The 26,740-nt window shown below is 32.8% G+C and overlaps 1 protein-coding gene across 1 annotated transcript in view; it reads left to right on the forward strand.

The window, feature by feature from the left end:
• Positions 1-26,740, forward strand: part of COX10 (cytochrome c oxidase assembly factor heme A:farnesyltransferase COX10) — a 117,315-nt gene that overhangs the window by 63,275 nt on the left and 27,300 nt on the right. The window contains exon 5 of the mRNA XM_039847399.1: positions 20,399-20,469. Coding sequence (XP_039703333.1) covers positions 20,399-20,469 — 71 coding nt within the window. The remainder of the gene's footprint in view (positions 1-20,398; positions 20,470-26,740) is intronic.

The raw sequence follows: 26,740 nt of genomic DNA on the forward strand, positions 1-26,740 counted from the left end.
TTAAGGTTTTTTTGTGATGTATAATTTGGATACATTCAAGTCATTTAAATGAATGGCCAACTGGTCATTGATATGTAGATATCTTAAAAAGGCAGTTTACTGATGAGAAAGTCAAAGGACATTTCTTAAGTAATTACTGTAATTTAGAAGAATAACCACAAAGCAACTTAAGAAAAACCAAAAGGAGATTGTTTAAATACATTTTGATGTGTTCATTGAAGGAAATACTCTGCAGCCATTACATGTGATGAAAGTAGATAAATTTATCTATATTTTTAACACAAATGAGGTTCATTTGTATATTAAGTAAGAGAGCATGTTACAAAGCAGTATATATGAAGACATATATAAAAATATTACTTTTTACATATAAGTATCTGTACTATGATTTATTTTTTTCTATATTTTCTGATTTTGTACTCAGCAAAGAGAGAAACTCCTTTAAAGCCTAAGAAAACTGTTTTATATATTAAATAATTTGTAAACAGATTGATTTACCTATTCTAAAAGAGGTTCTGAATACTCCCTTCAAGCTTAATTACCATTAGTCTTAATAACAGTTTCTAATTAAACACAATCTTCAGTGATCTGTTTTTAGGAATTTTCTCAGTGCTTTAAAATTTTGAATATATTCCTTACAATTATATATACCACCTCCTAGCTTAATCTAATAGGTAAAAGCTGAAGAGTGCAAGCTTTAGACATAGATTTTCCTTTTCAGTTTTTCCGATCACTAGTACCTATGCTTTTGTTTTTCTATTTTCTACTCATTTTGTAAATATGAGTAAAGATTCAATAAAATATTTAAACAATTCCATTAATACAGTTGCTGAAGCAAAAATAGCAATACTGTTAAACTCAAAGGTAAGGAAATAGAAACCTGACTTTGTAATAGCTCAGATTTCTAAATTGTCAGCTGGTACAAAAGTTAAAATTTGTATCACAAGAGACCATTTTAGTGGTATTTAAAATGTGGAGGTATTTAGTGGAGGAACAGACAGAAGTTGAATCCTGTATATACGAAATTAGAAGAATGATTTCCTAGGACTCATTCTAATATGTCTTCGGTATAGTGAAAGAGTCCAGTTTAAACACAGGGAAAAAAACCCTGTATGCAGGGCTGATAGTCAGCAGTTACTGTTTTTTTAAAATATAGATGGGTAAATAGCTGCTGCCCCTAAGCAGCTCCCTTCTTCCCTTCTCCAAGACTCCCTGGACTTCCAGAGCAGTGGTGATAGCAAGGGGTCAGTATTCCTTTGGATTGGTCCCAGTTCCATGCTACATTAGTTGTTAAATGTTTTGAATTGCCCATGCTCTATATCATTTACATGTTGTGGTTAAAAGATTGCATCAATAATGTTTTTAGAAAGAAGAGCCTCAGTCTATGCAATTAATTCTTAGCCCAAGAGAAAATCTAGAAGCAACCAAACAGGATATTATTATTATACACAGAAACAAAAAATGACATAACCCTACCCATCTCATTTTACCTAAGGTTATATAAAAATATGTCTATGAGAAAACACTTTCAAGTGAAGTAATACATGTGAAAACATTATGTAAGCTGTGAAATGCTATTTAAGGGTAATTTATTAGTAAGTCTGTGAGACTAAAAGATTCAAAATGTTCCCTGAGAATAAGTTGCTCACAACTAAAAAAAACTGTTGAATGGTGATTACAAGATGGTAATAAATAAGAATAGCAAGTCTTCCTTCAGCACTTAGTATGTGCCAGACACAGATGCTTTACCTTCCCAATTCTTTAATCCTTGTAACAGTTTTGGGAGGCAGGTATGATTATCCTGTTGATGGAACAATTAATTAGAGGAAACACAAAAAGCCTCTGTCCTTAGTTTTTGTTTCCTCTCTGTTCCTTGGCCGAATTTTTATGCACAAAGGAGCTTCTACTTCTTGACTTTTCTCCTCTTTTGGGACACTAGGAAGATGTTAAAACTACCCACATGTCTACCAGAGCCCCTTACCAAAACTCACAGGAGTAGGAAAGGGAAGGTTCCAATTCTCTACTTATTTTCACTGAAGAAGGTATGTCCCTGGTGAGGGGATTTGTTCTGGCCCAGGTTTTGCATGGTGAAATAGTTTTAGATAGCCGAATGTGACTGGCTGTTCACATCATACCATAAAACATACTGGATGGAGCAAATAAAACGGATAAAACATTTCATTTCAAATATTCTAATGGCAATAATTTAAAGCAGTATTAGAAAATATTATAAACAGATTTTTCCCCTTAAATTATTTTACTGCAGTCTATATAGTTACCATGTGATAATAGCAAATACATAGGACTGCTATGAGACTGACAAACGCATCATAATAAAGAATGTTTGTTGATATTTATGATGACATTCATCATGCATTGAAAGTAATTATGTTAGAGATTCTGAAACCAAAGTCAGTAGCTTTTTGACAAAATCCTTTTAATTTAGAGGATTTTCTGACTAAAAAAATGTAAAGATTAAATTATAAAATGATGAACAAACCTGTTTATGGCATGATTTCCTACTAACCAGACATTTCTTTAATAATATGTACACTTCCTTTGTTTACATTTATGTTAAAATTACATAAATTTGCTTATGTTTGGGCTTCATTTTCCATAATACTCCTACATTCTGTTAGAATTTAATTATGAACAAAATGTCACATCATTCTTTATCCAAACATCATGAAATCATTGCAGATGATGTGAGTAGATAAAGTAATTGGATTAGAAATGGGTGGTTTAAGTTTACACTTTTTATTATATCAGGAATTTTTGATATTTGAGACATAGATTTCCACAGCTGTGCAATCACTTGTGTCTAAGATACTATGTAAAACCAGGTTCTGTAATTTTGTTATTTTAAATTCTGAAGGAGGATAAGCATAGATGGTCAAATCTATGACCTAAAAAAGTTTCATCTGAACGACTGGTATATCAATTTATACAGCATAGAGGTATGATCCTTGTATTACTAAATATTCCTTCCCTTGAGTCTCTGCTTTCTATTACTTTGGGTTTATATGCCACTTAATGAATGGTGGTAGCTATATGTGAGCATAATAGTTTGTGTTTTTAAATTTTCCATCCTTAATTTTCCCCCAATCTTTAAATATAAAATTTCATGTCTTTTTTCACTCTTAACAAATATATTGGCTTATTGTAGAATAATTTTTATAAAATGTTAAATTTTCCATAAGATGGATACATCATTTAACCTCTAACCTATTAAATTATTTGAGATGGAGGGAAAGAAATCTGTTGTATTAGGAAACATCAGTATCAAAGAATAGTCCTGGTTATTTTTTTTTCTGTGTTTATATTGATGCTATATCATTACATAAAAAATATAGAAGTAGTATTAGAGAAAAATTATGCATTGTTACCGTAGAAATTTAAAAATGTTGAAAGAATTGTATAATTTGAACTTTAACCATTCTTATTAAATTTGGTGCATCTTAGATTTATTAAATTCATAAATGAAACAGTACAACTCAATCAATATGGAGATTTTATTGAAATTTTTAAGTTTAAAATTTGAATATGGTAACTTCTATAGCTTATTTATAGAGATGCTGTGTGGTGATTTTAAAATTCTTTACAAAGGAACCAGGTAAAGCTTGGGATTTGATAAAATTTCCTAGAATTTCCTTGGAGTTTATTGAAAATAAATCAATTAGTCAGTAGTTATTTTTGATTATTAGAAATGATTTAGTAAAACTTTAAAACTTTGTATTTTAGTAATTAGACTTTGCATTTAGTTAGATTGGGCTACAGTTTGCTTTTGTACTTCCTATGAAAATAAAAAATCAAAAATGTAAAACTATAACTTGTTGAATATATTTTTTAATAATTGAAAGTATTTTAGAAATGCGTGTTTACATCTGAACAAGAGAATTTCTAATAAAATACTTTTGTTAGTCATACATTAAAGGAAGCTTTGAGGGAAACTCTGGTTGCCCATTAATCTATGTTATTGTAGCTAAAGTTAAATTACACTAATTTGTACTAACTGGATTTGTAAAAGGTTCAAATTATGGAATATTTCTGAAGAAATCTAATATTGTTATTTTTCAAATTAGGATGATAAAGTCCTTGAAGAATTTCTTATTGTTAAGTGTGGGTATTGTACCTTTTTTCATATCCCCCCAGTAGCTAATAGTGTAATTAATTGAATTAAAAAAACATGATTTGTAATTATACTCAGTGTATGATATAAAGTACTTGAATAAATATACTTGAAGACACTTAAACAGTTGGTTATAAAGCAACATAAATGCCTGCTTTAACTGCCAATACTTAACAGCCAAATATTGTTAAAACTGTGAAACGGCACTGTATACAATGAAAAGGTTTCCTAAATGGAGATCAGTTTCATACTGATTACAACATTGTTGATGAAAAAAATGAATGATTAGTAAAGTTTAAATTCATGAAACTTTTATCACAATTGAAATTAAGAAAACATCCTTTTTTAAAAATTAGTCTTTAATTCAGATTTTTCATTAGTTCTAGTGAGGCTTTAGTCTGCATTGACTTAACTTTATAGAGCGTGAGACTATATGTGCCATATAGAAATCTTTTCACTTTTTTTGTAAAATATGTTTAATAGCAAAGATGCTGAATTATTTGACTTTTACAGAGAAGAACCTTGGTATTCCTAACGTTTCCTGAGTCAGTGTTTCCAAACTCTTTGGGTCTTCGCTTTGGTGTTAAAAGAATTTTTTTATACCATAAATATTAATAATAAGTTTTCAGTTCTTTGTAATTAAAAGACTTCATGATGTAGACTACATAATGTTTTCAAATTCAACAAATGGTAGTGCCTGAAAGAAAAAGCAATGATTCTTCATAATCCATCACATATAATTCTTTAAAGAGTATAGTTTTTCATGTTTCATCAAGTTGTCTCTGACACTCATGACCTTTAAGAATATTATTAGTGATGTGCTTAGATGCTGTTAAAATATTCTTAAAGAATATGAAGAGATAAAAATACAAAGTTGCATTGTCTATTTGCTTTAGTAAACAACTTATAATATTAGAAAATGTTTGTTTTCTGGAAAAAATTAACTGGGTCTTAGAACTACCTTAACGGTTGTTCATATTGGAAGATGAAAAGCATCTGCCTTTGTCAGATAGTGTTTCAGAGAGCACAGAATAAGTCTGTTAAGATGCCTAATTTTGCTTCGAATGTGGGACACAGATGTTTTCACCTCCAAAAAGGGATCGCAAGCACATAAAAAGAAGATTAATCCTGTTCCTCAAAAATAAGTGCGGTATAGTACACTAGTAGAAAGGATTTTTAAATCAGTGAGCTTAATAAACTAAAAAAAATCAGTGCCATTTCACTTCAATAGCTGAAAGTATCCCTTCCAAAGTAGTAGTTCTTTGACTAGATATGGATAAATTAAATGCCCTTGGTTTTTTTTTTTTAATTAAACTCTCTATTTTGAGATTACTATAGATTCACATGCAGTCATAAGGAAAAATAGAGAGAGAGCCCATGTACCCTTTTCCCGGTTTCCCCCAAAGGTAGCATCTTGTGGAATTATAGTATTTTATCACAGCCAGGATGTTGACCCTCCTTCGTATTTAAAAATGCTTTTTAAGTCTTTCCACATGGCCAAAGCATAGCACTATTTTTTCTTTTTTTCTGGATAAAGGACAATTAACTATACATTATCTTCAAAATTAACCTAATAAACATATGGTGAGATGTCTGTTATTACTGTGTGGGCACAAAGATTCATACTACAAAGATGTTTACTTTTGAATTTTTGGATCTTACAAATTTTATGTGGAGTGATCTTTCTTTTCCTATGCAGTTTAGTTTATCGGTTCCATTGACAGATTTTATTTCGAGTTTTTTTGTACCAGAGTATATAGTGTACAGACTATACTAAGTGGGAATCTTTGGATAATTTTGGTAATCAACCAAAATCGGAATGATAAAATTTCTTTGGAGCTACTACAGCTATTTTTTGAGGGACAAAAATGTTTTAGTACTTAGCAATCACTGATTTTAGATACTAGATTAATAGTTCTCAAATGTTTCTGTATATAATCACCTGGGGAGCTAATTGAAAATGTAGGCTCCCTGTTTCCACTCCTAGATGTTCTGCTTTAGAAGGTTAGGAAAGGGGCTCAGGGATCTGCATTTGTAATTAAGTACTACAGAGGATTCTGATGCAGATGGCCCCCGAACTACACTTTGAAAAACACTTTATTAGCTATTGAGGCTATCTAGCATTATATTGTAAAAGCAATAGAATCTTTATAGTTTTCTCTAAATGTATATAAAGAACATCATTTTTATTTTCCAGATTTTTGTTCAAATATGAAATTACTGTTTTTTATAGTCTTATTCTCTGTCCTCCAGTTAAAATCTTTTTTCAAACACATGGCTAGGAACTCAGGAAAAGCAAAGATATTTGCAAAGTAAAGAAAAGAGCTTGGAATAGAGATTGAGAGCCACCCTAAAAAACTCTGCTTTTCATAACTGCATTTAATCAAATAGATTGGTTGGGTTTTATTTTTTTTCATCAAGCCTTTTTAAGTAATGACAGAAACAAAAGTAGTAAGTTAAGTATTAGAGCTGAAGGTTGAGAGGAAGAAAACAAAATCAAGAAAATAAAAAGGTGATTTATTTTTAAAAGCCTAGGAGTTAGAGCAACCTGATGTTAGGGCAAGCGTCCCCAGTTATTGAAAACAAGGTGAAATGATACTCAGCAAATTGTTTTGAAAGTTCAGAAATAGGAGAAATTTTAGAAACATTTTCATCAAAAACTGATTTTAATTTTATAAATATGGCTATTTAAAGTGGAAAATAACTTCATTAGTCTAGAAAATTCATTTGTATGCTGCATTTTATTTACCAACAATGACAGAAAAATGAGGTGTGACTAATTCACTTGACTTTAAATAATAGACATTTCTAAGGAAAAGCTAGATAATTATATATATCTTATTTTAGACTTTTTTCTTGCTACTAACACAGAAATCTAGTTTGTTTTTGCTTATTTCCAGTTCACTTAACCTTTTACATTTGGCTCGGCTGTGACATACTGATGTTTCAGGAGATGTCTCACCATAAAGCACAGTTGAAGCACTGGTTACTAGGATACGACGCTTATTTGTTCGTTATATATACACATCAGAACTTACAGAGCATCTCTGACCTCAAAATACATTTTTCTGCTAGCGCTTGTGTGTTTTTTTATTCATCTTATTTATGAAGTTAGCAGAAGAACTCTAGCTTGACTTCACAGTGTTAGAAATTAATTAATAGCAAAAGGAGACAGAAAGACAAACATGGTTGTAGTCTGTTTATACATATATTTGCATGTGGTGATTGCTTCATTTTAAAAATCAACACTTTATTAACCTAAAGATTTTTTTTTTTTAAGTTGCAGGGTTTAGTTTACATTCTGTGTTGAAATTTGTTTGTTTATATCTTTTCATTTGTTTGTTTATATTTTTCATTTAAAATTGTTTGAACTTCAAGTATACTTAGATTGTCCTAAGGATTTTTTGTTTTTTGTTTCTAAATCAAGGAGAAGGCTATTTGAAGCTGAGTAAGGTAATGAGCAATTCAATGAGTAAAGATGTTTTTAGGTTTGCGTGGTTTTTTTTTCATTGTTTTACTTAGGATGCTGGAAGGCAGACCTTCTCACTGTTGCTGGGAATGTAAATTGGGACGATATTTCTAGAAAGAAATTTGGAAGTGTAGTGTAAAATTCTTAAAAATGTATATTCCCTTCAACCTAGCAATTCCATTTCTAGAATTTTTAAAAATAAATTATTAAAATATATGCAAACATTTTATATATTATAAATATATTAGATAATTACAACATACAAAAATGAGCTCATTTAAAGTAAATTAGGTTTTATATACTAGAATACTATACCATATCATAAAATCACATTTCCAAATAAATGACATGAAAGTCAGTGTCAAATGAAAAAATATCAAATTATAATAGTGTGTATAATATTTATATGTAGATGTCTGAGTGAAAGATCCAAAAATATTTATACCTTTTAATCCAGTAATTCTCCTTTTAGAAATTAATGTATTTTAAGTGAAAGTAAATAAATATTTATACCTCTTTTAAAAACACTGAACTGAGATGAGAGTAAAAATAATTTCCCTATGTTTATTATTTACTTAATGTTTTAATACTAAAAATTTTAAGGATAGTGTTAAAAATGTGTAGTTGGAATTCCAACGCATTCTTATCTACAAACTATAAACTTTCTAAAGCAAATCATTTTAAAATAATAAATGCACGAATGGAGAAAAAATGAATAGCCCTAAGGTAGACTGGAAAGACTACTATATTGGGTGTCAAATGTATGGGAAGATTTGAGTCCTGACATTCCAGAGGGGAAAGCTCTTCAGTTCAGTGTTGGGAAATCATTGCCATTTTTAGTTGTCAAGTATTATTTATAAGTCTAGAGTAATTGTCCTGTCTTTGAACAAATTGCCTGTCTTCCTGGGTTGTTTTCTTTCTCTGTGGATGCAAGTCAGTATTCAGATACAGTTTTGTGATTCTATCAGAGTTCTTTAATTCTGAAATGTTATTGAATGACAGGAAATTCAATATGTATTTTTTTTAATATTTCTACAACCTAGCAATCTTAACTACATTAAAATAAATACTCCAATTCTGATTCTTACAAATATTTCATAAAGTGATAATCATTAAAGGGACACAAATGAATAAAACTTAAAGAGGGAATAGCATCACTCAATTATAATGTACTGGTTTATAGCTCTTGTCCAATCTTTTGCAATACACATACACAAATAAGCATTATACTATATATAACTTATTGCAAACTAAGTTTTTTATCTTACTACCAAATGATGAACTTCCCAGTCTACTAAATATTTGCTTTTAAAGGATTTTTTAATTTTGTATATTATGCTATTATATGGATAAAGCAAAATTTACATTAAGCTCATAATGTCAGATATTAGAATTATGTCTAATAATTTATAAATGATTCTACTGCAGGTAAGCATACCAGTGATTCTTTTTAAAAATAATGAAATCATTTGAAACATATTCTCCATATTATCCTCCTAACGATAACTACTGTATTGATGGCAAGACTAGTTTTTTGAGTTCACATTTCTTACTTGTGATAGGTTCATCCTACCAGTTCTTGAGTCCTAGCTACATAAGTAAACAGACTTTTGCTAAAAGGTCTCAGATATCTTGTACCCCAGTGCCTGGTTTCTATATCTTGCTCGTTCGTTATATTCATTCAGTTACTAAACTATGTATTTCACTTGCTTTGGTAAAGTGAATGGTTATCACGAGAGGCTTGAATTTTAATGAACCCTCACACTATTAGCCAGGATCTGTCAATTATTTATTCATAACAGATTTGCCAGTAATCTCATAAGAAGTATATTTCCTTAATTACTAAATCCATAACTGAGAATGTACAGTTTTTCAAGTAGAAAGCTGATCAAAATAAAAGATTTCGCAGTTCAGTTACTGAAGTTTTTATAAGAAAGTTTCAAATAAAATAACCTAGCTATAATATTCGTTTGCCTAGATAAGTCAATGGAATTTCTGCATGATGATTACAGACTTAGATATTTGTTCATCAGCATCATAGCTCAAAGTGGAAAATATGGATATGTATATTTGAGGTCTTATACCTAGGAGGATCCCTCTGTTGCCTCCAAAACTTAGTATCAAAAATAGTTTCCGCTTGTAGTATTTATTGGATTGCCACCTTGATTGCTGGAATAAATGTTTGTAAATTCTTGAGCAAATTAGAGTATGTTCTAATAATAAAATTCTGAGAAACATGGGCTTACTGAGCTGTAGCTATGCATAAACAAATAATGCTATGGAAAATATCATTTTGAAAAGAGTTCTTAAAAGTGAAGGAATCTTTCCTCAAAGGAGCTTCCACTATAGGTCTTTTCAACCTGCCATCATTATAAGGACTTTCTTCTCTAAAACTAATCTTCAAAAGCCTTTGTGATGAAAAGTTTGCACTTCTGATGTGTTTTGGAAAACCTGAAAGATTTAATATGCTTTGGAAAATGTAACACTTAATTTTTTACAATATTCCCAAACTATGTGCATATCTTTTTTTGAAGAGGTAGCTACATTTATCTATATAACTTATGCTTTGGGTATATAATTTTTTTCCTTTTTATTATAATAAAAGAAAATTTTGAAAAAAAAACAGATCTACGTTTCTGAAATAAACTATAAAAATTACAATATTCGTATTTGAAGCATTTTTTTCAGATTATGAGTCTTGTTATTATTTTTAAGACAGCTTGATATTCCATCAAATTATTTTATCACTTTTAACCATTCCTCTCTAACCATTCCTCTAGTGTTTCTTCTAATTTTTATCTGTTAAAAGCAACACTATATTAGATACTTTTTATTTTTAGTATGTAGTTTTCTCTTCTATTTAGGGATTATGTTTTTAATATGTAGTTTCAGAATTGGAATTTATTAGAAATAAACTAAACTACATTTAGAATTCCTTGTTTTTCTATAAGAACATTTAGCCTTTTCATTTGTAAATGATTTTGAAATATTTTTATTTTCATATTCTTTATGTTTTTGTTTTTAATTTAAGCATTTTGCATTTTTAATGGTAATTTCATTGACTTGTTATGAGGCAATGCAAAATTTAGATTAATAAATATCATGTAATATATGTAATCAATAATCTTCAGTGAGCCTGTTCTTCATTAATCACAATGTTACATCTGATTTCTTGGTTGCATAGCTTTTAAAATCTTGACTAGTGGTGGTAATTTACTTTATAAAAACATTTCATTGAATTAATTTTTAAGTCATCACACAATAAATGATGAAGGAAATGATGCCTCAAATATACTTACTTATTAGAGCTATTATTTTGATATAAACTAGATGCTACTTTATTGCTGTTCCCATGTATTCTTTCAAAAATTTATATATGCATATCGTCTAGGATCTTTAAGCCTGGTTATAAATGACAGTGCTAATTTATCTACCTGTTAAAGATTAGTTGACAAAATCCTAATCCCTGTCCCTAGTGCAACTTTTTTTATTAATTTGTACTGTACCTATAAAGACTGCCTTTTCTAAGAATGGGAAATATTATAGACTATTCTCATTATTGAATAAAAGTCACTGTCAACTAGATAGATTAAAACAAATGTAATAATGGTTAGATAATTCAGCATTGCAGACTATTTTCTTATAAAGACATTTGTTATCTAACATTGTTTTATACCGTTACAGATTTAATTATAAAAAGGGTCTGTTTACCTTTCCATTTGCTATGGATTTGTGAGAATAGTAATGGTTCTTGTTACTTCATGTTTTATGCTGGCACATATAATTTAGAATTTCTCTGGCTCATAAAAGAAACAGTACATGATCTGGAAGATTTTTTCTTTTTAAATAGAGGATTGCATTAAATGGAAAATTGTGATCCATTTGACATTTCTAAAATAAAATCTCTGATTAGAAATACATTCAAGTAAGCTTTTAAATGTTTTGAAAGGAAAATCAGACTTTGGGTATTTGGAATTTAGTCTGGTACCATCTTTTCATCTTTTGTTATTTTACCATACCCATTGCTGATATCAACCTTAATAATTTTACTGCTTTCATTGTCTCTCTTTACTGAAAATAAGAAAGGGAGTAAGGACATCTCTTAGAAAATCTGCCCTCCTGCTAGCCTGAAATGCATTTTAAAAGAAACTCAAAGAAATTGAGTCAGTAAAATTAGAAACCTTTCTGTCCAGAAGTATTTCATTAAGACATTAATACTCTTAACTCATATTTGTTAGAAAATTAGATTGTTACTTTACACGAATAATTGTACAAACATAGAAAATCATATGTATTCCCAATGTTCTAAAAATTGCCTCTGAGACAGAAAATTGTGATGCAGACAGACAAAATACAGACATGTAATCAATTGTAATTCTTTAAATATCGGGATTTGATGACCAAATGTCATTAGCTAAGTTGTAAAATTATACCAATAAATTCATAGTCACACATCGAGTACTGTAATTCATAGGCATTTTATGCCTGCCTGCTTTCTGGGGTAAAATTGATACTTGGCAGAAAAGGTCAAAATATTTAAATTCTTTTTATGCCATTTTTAATTAATTAAAACTTCTTTTAAAAGGTACCATTAAAAAACTCAAAATAAATCTCAGTAACCTATTGTATCTTCTTTTCTAGGAACTCCTAGTAACTAGAAATTTTTATCTACATATCTTATCAAAGGAAACATATCTTCCTGGTTTGCCCTTAACAAGAGGACTAAAAATCTGTATGGATTGACCACTTTGTTATTTTCAAACCATTCTGTAAGGTGGTAAGTGCATATACCGCACTCTCAAAACACAGTAATAATGCTTATAAGACATTATAGATTTTTGTTTAGTTTCTCAGGAAAGAAGCTATATATGTAAACTTTTGAGGGTTCTGAGGAATTACTCAATATCCTATCTGTCGTGCATGACAGATGTCTTGCCCTACTAAAAGAATTTTCAGCCGTTTCATATCTTTCAGCAAAGGAACTGTTAGGTGGATGGTCCAACTCTATGCTTAGGTGTATATTCTGAACATAAAAGCGCAGAAGTAAGGCATGTCCAGTAAATAGGTTGAAAGGAAAACAGCAGGAATATAGGAATAGAAACAACTATAAAAAGCTGTCAGAAGTCTTCCAGTTAATGTCTGCTGTATAATAGCTATGTTCCTTTGTAAGACCTCTTTGAAAATATCCCAACATATTTTATGCACTATGTTTGTCCTTTGATGCAAGTATGATTCTATTATTATTTATTATGTTGATACAATAGTAGTCATTGTATTTATTCAGCATTCCCATTTTTTCCACTTAAATTCATAAAGAAGCACATTTTGTAATATATTGTACTTGCTTTAAACATAGAGATTTTCATAAAGTTATTTTAAAGTAATTTTAGGGAATCAGTAAGAGGATATTTTAGAATTATGGGGGAAATGGGCCACAGAGAAAAGTTTACTAAAGTTGAAATACACTAATTTAACCCTTACACAGAATCTCAGGGTCATTAAAGAGAGGTTTCAAGTCACTTTGCTAAGATAATATAGTAGAAAGTTGGTGTCTCTTAACAAACCAAATTATTTCCCTTTTCAGTTGTATGGTATCTGAAGTTCAAAAATAAACTGCAATCTTAGAAGAAATGTGTTAATCTTTTAACATTGAAAGCTTAAAAAAAGCATGTGTAACCTTTTTTAAAGGAGTATATTCTCTGATAGGCATGAGTGAGACATATTTTGCCCAGTTCCTCCTGGCTGCCTCCTCTTTGCTTCCCCCTCTCTCTTTCCCTCTGTTATGTAGAGAAATGTGATGATTAAATCAACAGGTGTCAGGAGTGCTGGAGCAAGCTGGCTTTGTGCCCACATGTGTACAGTGGGGATATTGTGTCACTCCAGGTTTTGGTGTATTTCTGTGTCCTTATGAGGGAAGGGATAACCTAGTTGAAATACATACTGCAACTCCTAAGGGATTAAGTGTGTTTCCTTTGCTTTATAGTTCAGAATTTTACAGTTTCTTTGTTTGGGAGTTCTCAGGTTGCTTAATGATTTCTCTAGCCTCTACCCCCACCCCATCGTGACCAGATGTATATAATAGCAGCATTTGAACCTCGGTCGATTTGCCAGTTTTATTGCTCAACATGTGGTATATAACCTTTTCTTTTCGAGTATCGTATCATTCTCCATGGAGTCCTAGATAAAGATGATTTTACTTATTTCTTGCCTTTAAAAATGTTCATGTTCTAATTTTTTTAATGATGGTTTGTAAAGTCTTTGTAGTATTTTAGGGAACCATTTCAGAGGTCAGACTGTTGTCATGTTATTTTATCACTGTTAATGTTGTCAGTAAGCATGTTTGTTTTGTCTTATAGTTGTGGAGGGATCCACGAGAATTTATTAGTATGATAGTCTTGCATCCATATTAGATTATGATGAGATAGAAAGTAGTTGAGGAAAGGTTTTCTCGTCTTTTAAACCCTAGTTTAAAATATTTTTTTTATTTTGCAATCTAAGTTCATATTAGCAGGCTTTAACGGACTTTAATGCATTTATTTGTTGTTCTTCAAAACTGAACTTAAGAATTAACTATTTTAAAAATGGTTTTTGCAAAGATGGAATTATAGTCATTGGCAACTGTTAGAGTAGAAATTCTTTTGAATTATTCAGAGATTTAGAAGGCCCTTAACTTCATCCTGTATACCTTGTTTCACTAAATGTGCTGGCTAAGATGTGGGCCCCAAACTTCATGTATATTAGAAAAGACCATTTCTCTCTTTTGCAAATGCTAACCTTATGCTAAAGTCAGATAACGAAATTGGGAGATATGTGGGGTTTGGGAGAGGAGTTGGCTTGAGGGAAAATTAAGCATGCTTAGGTGTAGATGGGAATAATCCAGCCAAAAGACACAAGCTGAATATGCTATAGAGAAAGGGATAGTTGATGGGATAGATTTCCTAGGAGGTGAGAGGAAACAGGATTGCCAGCTCAGGAGGAGGGACTGACTAGTCCCAGGTAGGAGAGTAGTCAGGTAGTTAGAAGACTTCAGTGTTTAAAAAAGTAGATGGCCATGTCATGTATTGAAAGGAGGGATGGAAGTAGATGAGATGTCAGATGCTTGAGAGTGAACCACATCTGAAATCCTAGCTGTGGAGAGGAGCAGATCAAGTTGACTTGGGAGGTATAATAAGATTGCCAGAGAGTGCGATAAGAGCCCACTTAAAGTTGGTGATTATGGATTTGCAGTGAATCCTCTTGTCCTGAAGTGTGGCTTTTTCCAGCATAGCTTCGCTGCTCATGCACACATGCACAGAAAAGTAGAATATCGTCCTGAGGTAATTGCAGATGTGGTATAAGAATTGTGATGAATCTATACAGGCAAGAGGTAGAATATGTGAAGAACTGACAGAATGTCCTTAAGGAGCTGAAAGGATGTGTAGTTCAGAATGCTTAAAGTGAAGCTTATGAGGGCAAGAGTAAGAGAAAAGCCCAGAGAGGTGAAAAAGGGCCAGAGCTTTTATGAAGAGCTTTACAAACCACAACAGAGCACTGAACTTTATTCTGTGGGCAGTGGGCAGCCGAAGAAGAGTTTTATGCTGGAAACCGTTATGACCAGATTTGCATCTAAAAAGATCACTTTGACTATCATGTGAAAGTTAATGGGATGGAAGATCAATACTGAAGGTAGAAAGTAGTTAGGATGCTGTTGTAATCTAGGAAAAATAAAATAGCAGCCTGAATTAAGGAAGTGGTGCTGAGAATGGGGGAAAGTGGATGTCTTTGAGAAATACCGAGGATTAACATTTCGTCTTCTTGTTATTCTTTCTTGGGAAAAAGGTTCTAATTGGCTGTGGCTCCATTAATGTTGGTTTTATACTAGATCAGTTTAGTAGTAATTCTTTAACCTAAAAAGGATTTGTCCAGATTTTATATTATTATCATTTAGGTAGAATTTTTTTATTACATTTTTCCTAAGTAAAAAATACATAGTCTTTACAGACAATCGAAAAATACAAAAGGTAAAGAATAATAATTCATTCCACATCTCTCTACCCAGAGACATATATTAAAAGTGTGTTTTCCTTTTATCTTTTTTCAGTAAGCAGTTTTACAAATTGAGATCTCTCTGGCAAGGGTGACCTTTTTGAAGCTGGTCAAAACCAGTGTGACTTTCTGAGTCTTTTTTACTTATTGGGTGTGGTACTTTGGGCCTCTAAGTGCTGGGTGACCTTTCATACCTTTTTATTACTTTTCTTTAGGGGCAAAACTTTTAAATACAGCTTAATGAGAGATGGCTTGAGTTTAGAGGTGATCTTTGAGGTAAAAGTTTAGAGGTGATCTTTGAGGTAAAAAGCCACTTCTGATGAATGCTGGAACACACATACACTGGTTATTTCAAATGCTGCTGGGGAAAAATCAATGGGAATGAGTCTTACTTAATTTGTTTATTCTAGGCATGACAATAAAACATTGGTAAGAACGAACGAGTAATGGCTGACTAGGTATCTTAACTGATTTGTGAGCTGAAAGTAATGATTTGTGGCATCCTGCTGGAAAAGGTACCTCTCCCAGTGCTTTATTTATTTATTTTGTTTAACATCCCTTTTAACTTGGTCTGAGATTGATTGAGACATTTTTTTGGACCTTGGAAGCTGTGAGCCATATTGGAATGACAAACACTTGTTGACAGCTTTGAGAAGATGGATGGAAAAATAAACTCTGACAAGGTTCACATGTTTGTTTTTCTATTGAGTCTTTAGAAAGAATGCTGCTGTCATTATTTAGCATAGAGAAAGAAAAAGTTGCACCTTATTATCAAATTCAATATTTTCTGAGCCTGACTTACAAACATCTCTAGAATATATTTACTTTTTGCATAAGGTATAATTAATCAAAGTAGGAACAAAAAGTTTATCACTTGGGCCAAGTTATATTTCTATTCACTTTAGATATCTGTGTCAATTTAGCTCATAAAATTCAGTAATATTATAAGTGTATGTTGGCTATTAGAAGGAATAATACAGATATTTTATATCTGAGCATCATCTCTTTGGTACTAATAATTATCTACTAATACAAAAACATGTATAATAGAAAAGCAAAACTCTGATAATAAGTGTCTGATAACTATCCATTGGTATAATAGTGCTCTATTTCTTAATCATGTAACTACAAGGGGAGAAACATGATCCATTTACTATTCTATTAAATACACAGAACTATTAAATTGATTCTTAGACTGATTATGAGAAAAATAGATTAATATAATTATATGTTTATATTAATGCCTTTCAGATACTTCAACTAGGAATACTCTTTGTAGTTAGGCAAGTTATTTTATAGGTATGACATGTATGAAATGAAATGATTTGAGGTTGTCAGCTTTACAGTAAGTTATAAATAATTTTACTACATTAGTCTGCCTGACATTTTCTTACTTTCTTCTGGTAATAAAAATTTTCTTTCTTATAGAGAAAATAATGTGGTTTGAGTGGAATACTGTGTCATATTGTCTTTCCACCAACACCCCTCCCATGCTCACAGGGTAGTCACATATTCCCCTAGCCATGATGATTTATGGCCATGATGGTTCTGGACTTTTCTTTTGGAGCTATCAGGAACTAAACTTTCTGCTAGGATTGCCCTGGGGCTGACAGTGCCATTTTGCCTGCTTCATGGAAAGAGCCTGCGTGCAGGAATACAGCAAGCAGACTTGAAATGGAAGGAGCCAGAATCTTGACAGCACATTTGATATTGAATCCAGTAATTTCTAAAAGCAGGTGCAACTCTGTTGTAAGACATAAAGCCTCATTTTTCTCTGAGCTAGTTTGAGGGGTTGTTTGTTTGTTTGTTTGTTTGTTTTTTACCATTTGCAACCCAAGAGCCTAAGTGATTGCTGGAAAGCAAGAAATGTGAAGGAATATTTGACTGATTAGAAGGAAGATGGTTAGGTAGTGAACCTGAATATAAAAGGGGAAAATTTAAATGAGCAGAATTTGAAAAGATTGATAGATTTTTATGAGAAAAGAGACTGAGAGAAAAACTTCTTTTGAAAGTGTAATATAGACAGAAAATAAGTTGTTTTGCTGAAGGAAAAGGCACGGTATTTACTTCTGTGCAATACATTGCTCAAACGTTTGAAATTTTACAGTCTTCCTGTATTAGGATGTCCAAGGCAAGAAATATAGACCTATACAGGGTTGACTTAAGCTAGAAAGTGCAGAGGTAGAGCCATGGATGTAACTTGACCCAAGGAATCAATATTGGATCTCTCTTCCACTTCCCTTGTATCCTGTTCCCTGGCCACAGGCAAACTAAGAGCAAGGAGGGCATATTTTCCTGGGCTTTGGTTTGTAAAGCCCCATGGAAGGACTCTCAATGACCCAGTTTGAATCAGATATCCATTTCATAAACCAGTTACTGTGTCCCAGACTGGAGGGTGGGGTAGAGGTGGTGGGTAAGGTATTAGGCTATATGGCCATCTGGGACCCAATGAACAGAGCCTTCTAAAAGGAGGCAGACTGAGCACAAGCCTAGCTCCTGAATCAGTGTGGCTTGAGTAACTGTCCAAATTGTGTTCACTACAACATTTTACTTCTGATGGTATTTGAAGTAGTGAGGAAGTATCAAAAAGGGGCAGAACAGTGTATTCTAAGGGTTGGTAATACTGCACTTATATTTTATTTTCAACAAAAATAAAAGTTTTATTTTACTGCAGAAGTAGTTGGATGCAACTAAAATGATATTATGGGAAAAAATATTATAAAACACAGGAAGAAAATGTGAATAGACTAAAGCCAGCTATAGGTTCTAAAGTATTTAAATTTCTCATCTAAATATACTATGCTTTATGTTTTGGAAATGTGGTTTAAATATCTAAACCAAAGCAGTAAACCTAACTGAAAAGCATTACAGAAAATACTTTGAAAACAGAATAAAGTAGCATGATGAGCTCTGATCCTAGTGCTAGGAAGAATTTTTGAGCCCTCACTGAAATGAACCATAAGTCTTGGTTAGCATGGTATTTCTACCCAGATGTTACTTGTCCTGATAAATTTAAGCATTCCTGGGAGTCAGAAGCTGCTGCCAAGTTATGGCACCCTGGAGTTCAATTGCCATGTTCTAGACCTCAGTTCCCATCCTTTGATGGCTGATTTGCCAGAAATGTAGAAAAAAATAATGTTTTTTTCCATCCAGATGAAATGACTCATTAGAATTCCTGAACTAGGAATTCACATGCACATATACCTGTACATACACGCAGACTTGAGAACTGCCAAGATGTTATTTATACACGAGTTTCTGTGCTAAATTAGATAATGCCTTACCAGCATTTAAATAATATGATTTGTAATTGGAATCCTCATTAGTCCTGTGAAATTAAAACTAATAGGTCATGAAGGAAATATTATTTTAAATACCTATAGAATATGTTTGAATATTGGGAAAGGGAGAGAATATGAACAGACAGAACATTTTAATTACATGTAACTTGAACTAACTCCATAAAGAATACAGATTCTTATGGGCAAAGAATTTTTTAACACTCAAATTATGTGTTATTTTTAAATGAATGTAATGCAGTCTGCAAATATATGTATTTTTTGCATTGATGGTTCATTTAATAAATCATTTACTGAATGTCCATTTGCATAGATAGCTCTCTTTAACATTATAAATTCACAAATCTCAGGAAGCTTGCCATTTAGATCATTAGATAAGATGAACATATTGGAAAGTTAAATACTTTTAAATAATGGCACTATTGAAAGTAATAGAGAAGAAGGCTATCACTTACAGTTTGGTCAGAATGTTAGAACCACTATGAGTGGTATAGGGGTGTATTATAAGGTTTAGGTCTGGTGAGATCCTGGAGTTAGGGGGTCTCTGCAATGTTGTTGAACCTATACCTGGTACTGGCCTGTTGTAAGCAGAGCCATCGGTCAGGAAAGTAGAGGAAAGTAAGAGCAATCCGCAATCTGCAGGGATAAACTGAAAACAAACTCATGAGAACAAACTGGGACATATGTCTGTTTCTCACTCTTTCAAGCCTGCAATTTTTGATGCGAGTGACCTGCAGAAGAGCTGGTGCACTTTGCCATGGAGCAGCACATAGATTTGGCCTAAGATTATGAGAAGTAGATGAACATGGGGGTCTGCTGAAGCCCAAGGAGATCTGTCAGGAGCTGGAAAAGGTTCAGGCTCAGTGATGCTCCAGGCAGCAAGGCAAACCAACAGATCCACAATTATGCGTGCACTGCAATAGTGTCTGGCCTTTCACTAACTTTCAAGCATAAACATTGTTGTCTGTTCATTTCCACCTTCTAAATCTCATGCAAGATTCTCTTGTAGCTATTCCTAACTTACAACTATGCTGAAAAGGTAGTTTCAGGTTAGCTAAATTGACTTAGCATGGCCATCACAGTTCACCCCCATCAGCTTGGCACTCAGATACATCTGTCAGTCATATTTAACTTCCAAATAAAGCCATAGCAAAACTATATTTATGTTAAACATGATGAGACTATCTCTCTTACAACCTGAAACAGTGTCTTTGAAGAATGCAAATGTGTATTTAACAAGTGGTTTTCAAAGTGAATAAAAGTGGAACTGCGTATTCCTAACAATTAATGCATTTCATTTTTAAAATGCGTCTTTTGCAGGAAATTTTCCTCTAAAGAGTACTAAGAGCATTAATTTGTACTATCAAAATTAAAATGTAATTTATTGTGGAAAAATTTGTAGAACTAAAGCAGAAGAAAAGAATTGTTTCACTTTATATTTAATGTTTTTCTGTCTTTTTCTCAACCTTTTTTCAGTTTTTTGAGGTGCCATTTGATTCAAACATGAATAGGACAAAGAACAGACCTCTGGTTCGTGGACAGATCAGGTAAAATCATGAATATAAGTCTCTTTCACTTTATAGAACATTCATTTGCTTGTTCTTCACGAATCATTTCTCAATCGTTTGCCCTGAGTTGTAAAGTGAAAATAACACACTCCAAAAGGGACATACTGGTTTCTCTAAACCAGTACTTTTCAATTCTAACAGTACTTTTCAGTTCTAACCAAAATATACTACAGAGAACTTAAAATGGATCTAATATTTGCAGTTTTGTTTTGGGAGTAGTAACTCATGTGATAACATTTCTCATTCAGTTCAATTTTGAGACATGGACTGGTTTCACTTGTAGTAGCTGAAGTAAAAATATACCATTAACACAAATTTCAAACAAATCCATATAGGAGCTCAGAAGAAAGTTATGTCTGAAGCTTTTTTTTTTTTTTCAGATAAACTGATAATGCTGTTATATGCCAAGTAAATTACTGCCTCCATTACTCTTCTTTCTACCACATTCAATTAAGTAGAACTAAAAGGCATGTAAATATTTTAATATCACTAATGGTTAATAATTAAACATTTCACTTCCTGGAGACCTCAAAACCAGCATTTAAAATATTTTTTGTCATCCAATAGATATCATAAGCTGAGAAGAATAAAAAAATGGTTTATACTGACTATTCTAAATCAGTGAATCCTCTCTTCATATTTCCAGGCAATGCCTTCATGGAGCTTAAAATTTATTGGGGCAACACTCGTGGATCAAATAATCACATATATTAACTAAAACAATAAAGGAAGCAAATGCAGATATAGTCAATAAGTAAGTCTATGTAAAAAATGTTTTTTAATACTGTTTTTAGCCATTTCATTTTTAAATTAATTTAAAATACCATTGTTTTGAAAAGGGCAACAGAGCCAGATGAAAATATATGAGAACAAAAATCTCATATCTACTATTTTATTTCTTTTTTTGAAATATAAAGCTCTCTGCTGTGTTTATGTTTAGAAAATGTCAGAGTACTTTTATTTGAGTAAAGTTGTTTTAGAGGGGAGAATGCAAACTCTGTAACCCATCTCAAAAGCTAAAAGCTGCTCTTGTCAGATCTCGGGTAGGTTCTTACTTATTTGGAAATTCTGTCCAGTTGTTTTTCCTCAGTGAAATCATACTTTCCTTTACAACTAAGAGAAATATGGGTCAAGAGTCATTAGGCAGGTAGTGGCAATCAGAGAAAAGCCCGTCATTCTACTAATAGCTTATCTTACTTTACCCAGTGTGGTTACTTCCTGCACCCTGGAAAGCAAAGTCTGTCAGTGCTTCCAGGACGGAGCATCATGGCTTCGGTCGTTGGTATTAACAGTGCCCTTCCTTTAAAGGAGACAGGCTTCAGTACAATTATTAGTCTTGTTAAAATTGCAACTTCATCTCTTGTTTACAAGATGACCTAGGCAGAATCTCATTTATAATAACCTTAATTGCTATTTTAGAGAGCAAAGTAAAGGTCTGAAAAAAGTAGATTCAAACTTATTTTTATATCTAGGATATATTTTACTAAATAGGTACAAGGAGGTATTATAAGCTTGGAGCAGAAATCTTGCATTGAGAAGCATAATTTTAAAACTGAAGACTTTATGTCCTGTCAGTTACTGTTTATTATATATAACACAGTAAATTATTATTTACTAAACATATTTTATGAGTGGGTGGTCGTAGGGTATAGTAGAAAGTCTTATAGACTATCCATTAACATTTATTTCTCAGTCGTAGTGGTTCTCACATTTATAACAGCTATTGGATATTTTAGTACAAAGTATGGCCAGTTTATTTTGAAATTCTCTTTTTGGTATTTACTACCCCATTCGATTTGGGCTGCTATGCCTTGTTGAATCTATACAGCTTTATAGACTTCATTTACAATTTGGCATGTAAGTATGAGGCCCTGTCATTGTAGATGGGCAGCAGTATGGTAAGTCTGGGAAAGAAATCCTTGAAAGTCTTTTACCGATGACAGCTGTTTTCAGCCTTTTTACATAGTATGCTTTCTATCTATTTTAAAGATATTCTATAAACATTTATGGAGAAAATATATTTCGTTAACTTTTTCAAGTGATTACAATTTATTTTGAAAAATTTTATTTATCTAAGGAGATAAAGTAATATGGTAATGCTTAAGGAAAGAAAGATATGCCCGGACTAGTTGTTCTGTGATACCTTCAGGATGTGGGGAAATACCTGAAAGGAGCCCTTTGCTTGTGCAGACCTGTCAGGCCACATCCGTTCTCTGTGCTTTTAGTCCTGTCTTCGAGAAAAACGTCTGAATTGGTTGGGCACTGAATACCTTACAGAGCTAACACAGAAGATAGTGCTTTTTCGTTTGCTTATTTAATTTAAATGTATTCCAGAGTGGAGGTGTCATAAGACTATCATAGTTAAATAGAGAAATAGTTAATGAAAGTCAGGGTTATGAAAAATAAAATTTGGGATAAATAATAAGATCACAAGAAAAATTTATCAAATCACATAGTTAACAAGGTCGAACTATAAATTTCATTCTACATTTCCTGGTGAAATCATAGTTACATCATACTGATAAGCATGAGATAGATGCTATTAAATTCCTCCCAATGCCTAGGTGAGAAAACAGAGAATCCAAGTATTATGAATAAGTGGAAGAACAAAACTTTAGCCTTGTCCATTTGACTCCGCACTCCTAGTTCCTAATGACTTCACATAACCGTCTCTAAAAGTCTCTGTACATGAAAAGAAAATACCACTCAAGAGAGACCAACTTCTGCCTCTTAGTTCTTAAAAATAAGAAAGGACACTTGATGATGATTATTAGAAGAATGTCCTCAATGACATCTGCACAGGAAGCAAATAACAAATTTCTAAGTTGTCTCTCTGGGCGAGCCAGAGACAAAATACCAAAGAACAAACAGCTCCTAGTGAGAACCATTTAGACTGTGTGGACTTGAAGCATTTGGGAAATAGGAAGTTCTTGGCCAGACATAATAGCCCAAGGATGCACTTCTAGCAGTTTAGCTTGTTCTCGTTAAACTGAGACAGTGAAAGGAAGAGAGGAGAAGGTTATGTGTGTGTCGAGTGATGGCTAGGATCAAAGAGATCACGTAGGGAAAGTGCTCTGCCACATGGTATGATTGGAAAGTAAGTGAGCTCAAGGTCTAGTGGCTGTTACTCATGTTTCCCCAGGACAGTTCTGGTTTACACCTGTTGTCCCAGCAGAATTTTTAATAGTGTCCTTCTCCACAATGTCCAGTTTATGCTATCTGATAAAAAGAGAATGATGCTGATGATTATGATGTTCACAGAATTTCCATAGTTTTAGACTATTTCATACATAATTGCCCAGAAGAAGTAAAAAAAAAAACAAAACACCTAAATGGAAAGTATAATGTATCTAAATCAGTTTGTAGGTAGATACCGTAATATAAACTTCTTTAAATATCTTCTTAAAAATAACATTTAATATCTTCATGTCTTCTTATAAATTGGAAAAGATGAATGAAGTCAACTGTTTAGTTTGCCAAAATGTCATGGCTCTGAATGATTGTTTTGAGAAGGGAGTTGGGCTTAGAGCTCCCTTTTATTCTCTAGCAACATACCTTAGAATTTGCATGTCACATATCAGGAGCTCACATTGAAGGGTGAGTAAACCCACTTAAGAAGTCGAATCCGCAAACTCAAAGTCATGTAATGAAGGTAAATATCAGAGAAGTTTACCTTCTTAACAGTCGTATTTCAGTGTAATCCAGTTTTAACTTGGTGACTAGAAAAAGTAAATTAGCAATTTTAAAAATTTTTTTATAATAGAAAACATCTCAGTCTTCAGATATTCTTATGGTAATCATTGTCTAGCGAAAAATGTTATCTGATTCTGAGCTTAGGCAAGTCCTTGAGTTAATCTTTCCATAACACTACTTTCTCATATGTAAGAATCATAATTCCAAACCTTTTTATCTCATAACTTTGTAGGGATAACAGTAAAATCAGATGTAAGTAAAAGTTTATTGTTGGGGAGCAGGTTTAAAACTAGAGTTGTTTGCAGAACTTTCATCTGTTTTCAAAATTTGCTTCAAAATAAATATTTCAATACTTATTAGGCAATAAAATAAAAAATGAAATTCAGATTAGTTTCAAGGGCTGGGCAAAAGGAAGCAAAACACGGCAAATAAGAGAACTTAGAAAGTGAAAGTTACATGTTTCCATTATCATGCTTTAGTTGGTACAACCACTCAGTGGAAAGTAGGCAGATATAGGATCTAAATCCTTCGTTCATATTATCATCATCAGGACATGTTTATGGAGAATGTTGTCCCTGTAGAGAAGTATGCTAGTTGCTAAGGTTACAAAAAGGGAAATGACATGGTCTTCATTCTCTTAAAATAACATTGAGGAGATGGCAACAGACATGCATAAGGACACTAAATGCAGGAAAGGTATAGTTCACTCAACAAATATATTTTTTAATGTGCTTACCAGCCAGGCCCTGTGCTAGATACCAGAGGTGCGGTGGTAAATACAAATTTAAGGCCATGCCTGAGTGATGTGGGAATAAGAGTTAGAACTTAACTCAAACTGAGGAGGTCAAGGATGACTTCTCCAAGAGAATGAAGTCTTGAAGCTGAGAACCAATGAATAAGAACTGTGCCACTCTGCCTATTCCTTGCCAAACTCTTCTTTCTGTTCTTCCTCCTCTGCTAGCTCCTTTGTTGGTGGCCATTAGCCTCCTTGTCATGTTACTCTTCTACAGATACTGCACTCTACACTGTCTACCTCTATCCCAGATCTCTCTTTTGAGCTTGGACTCTTTATAAAGCTCTTTTGGGATGCCCTTCTAGACATCTCAGATTCCATAAGTATATATCCCAATTCATCATTTTCTCTCTCAAATTGTCTTTTTCGTTGTATACTTGTTCATTTACATTATAAAGTCAGTCACCTGTAAATCATTCTAGACTTTTTTTTTTTTTCATTTGTCTGCTTCATCTTTATCCAACAAATCGTGTCTTTTCAGCCACCTAAGTTACCCTGGAGTCTCTGCCCTCTCACTCCACTGCTTTAGTTTCAGAACGTCATCAGTTTCACATGGGTAATTACAACAGCATCCCAGCTGGTTTCTCTGCCTTTTCTCTGACCCTCCTTCCATCTGTCTTCCACTCAACTGGCAGATAGGTTTTCCTTAAACAATCATTGGTTTCTGTCTTAAAACTTTTGGGGCATTCTAAATATATTTAAGAAAAAAAATGTTTATTTTAACTTCTTTACTATGACATGAAAGGCCTTTCATAGGCTGATCCTTCCCAGTTCTTACAGCGTCATCTTTCACCAAGTTCACCTTTTTTCATTCATCCTCTTCTGTTATACTGTGACTTAATGGAACTGCTGATTTTTTTCACTGAAGTGCCATGCTTTCTGTCATCTCTGCCAGGTGTGGTAACCTTGCCCTTTTACTACATAGATAGGTTTTATAAGTGTCACTTCCTCTGGAAGGTTTAGCTATTTCCATACTCCAGTGAGGTGATGTTAGACATTTTGTCTTGATGTTCTTTGTGTCCTTATCGTAGCACTACTAGCTCACTGTCTCTTTCCTTGTGCCTCTTTATTACATTGTGAGTTTTTCCAAGACAAAGATTGCATGTTCCTTAGAATGGTTACAAGAGTGAACAGAGAGACCTGTTACAGGTCCAGGGATGAGTTGATGATAGCTTGGATCAGAGTGGTCATGATGATGGAGGTGAAATTTTTTTGCTGGCCACCATTGCCTACAAGTTAAATTAAATTGTGTCTGCTTTTCAAACACTTTGACCTCTTTCCTATGGATCACTGGCCTCCCCCATATAAACTGCCTGTTCCTGCCTCTCTGCCCTTGCTCCTCTTGTTCATTTCTACCTGCCTTCTCCCTTTTTCTCTTTTCTGTAACTTTTGTTTATCCTTTGAGGAATATCTCTCTACTGTCTACATGTATTTCCACCTTCTTAAAATTCTACAGCTCTTTGTACAGGTACCAGGATAAGATAGAATAGTAGCAAAGGAGACATGAGAACTTAACCTCCAGAGAAGTGGCAGCCCCACTGTTCAGACAAGTCTTCGCAACCACCACGATAAAAATGTACAACTTGCCAGTGTTCGCCTTTTAGACAGAATGGAGTAAACTCTGCAGGGAAACAGAATTCTTTAGAATTCTCCATCTCCCCTCCACTGAGTCATCCTTAAGGCAGAATGGTATGAATGCCCAGTCACCTAAATATAGACTATTCTTTTGTTCCTCCTTTTAATTTAACTCAGTAATTTTCAAAC

Source organism: Pteropus medius, unplaced genomic scaffold, assembly GCF_902729225.1.
Source record: "Pteropus medius unplaced genomic scaffold, Ma_sr-lr_union100, whole genome shotgun sequence".
NCBI classification, from domain to species: domain Eukaryota; kingdom Metazoa; phylum Chordata; class Mammalia; order Chiroptera; family Pteropodidae; genus Pteropus; species Pteropus medius.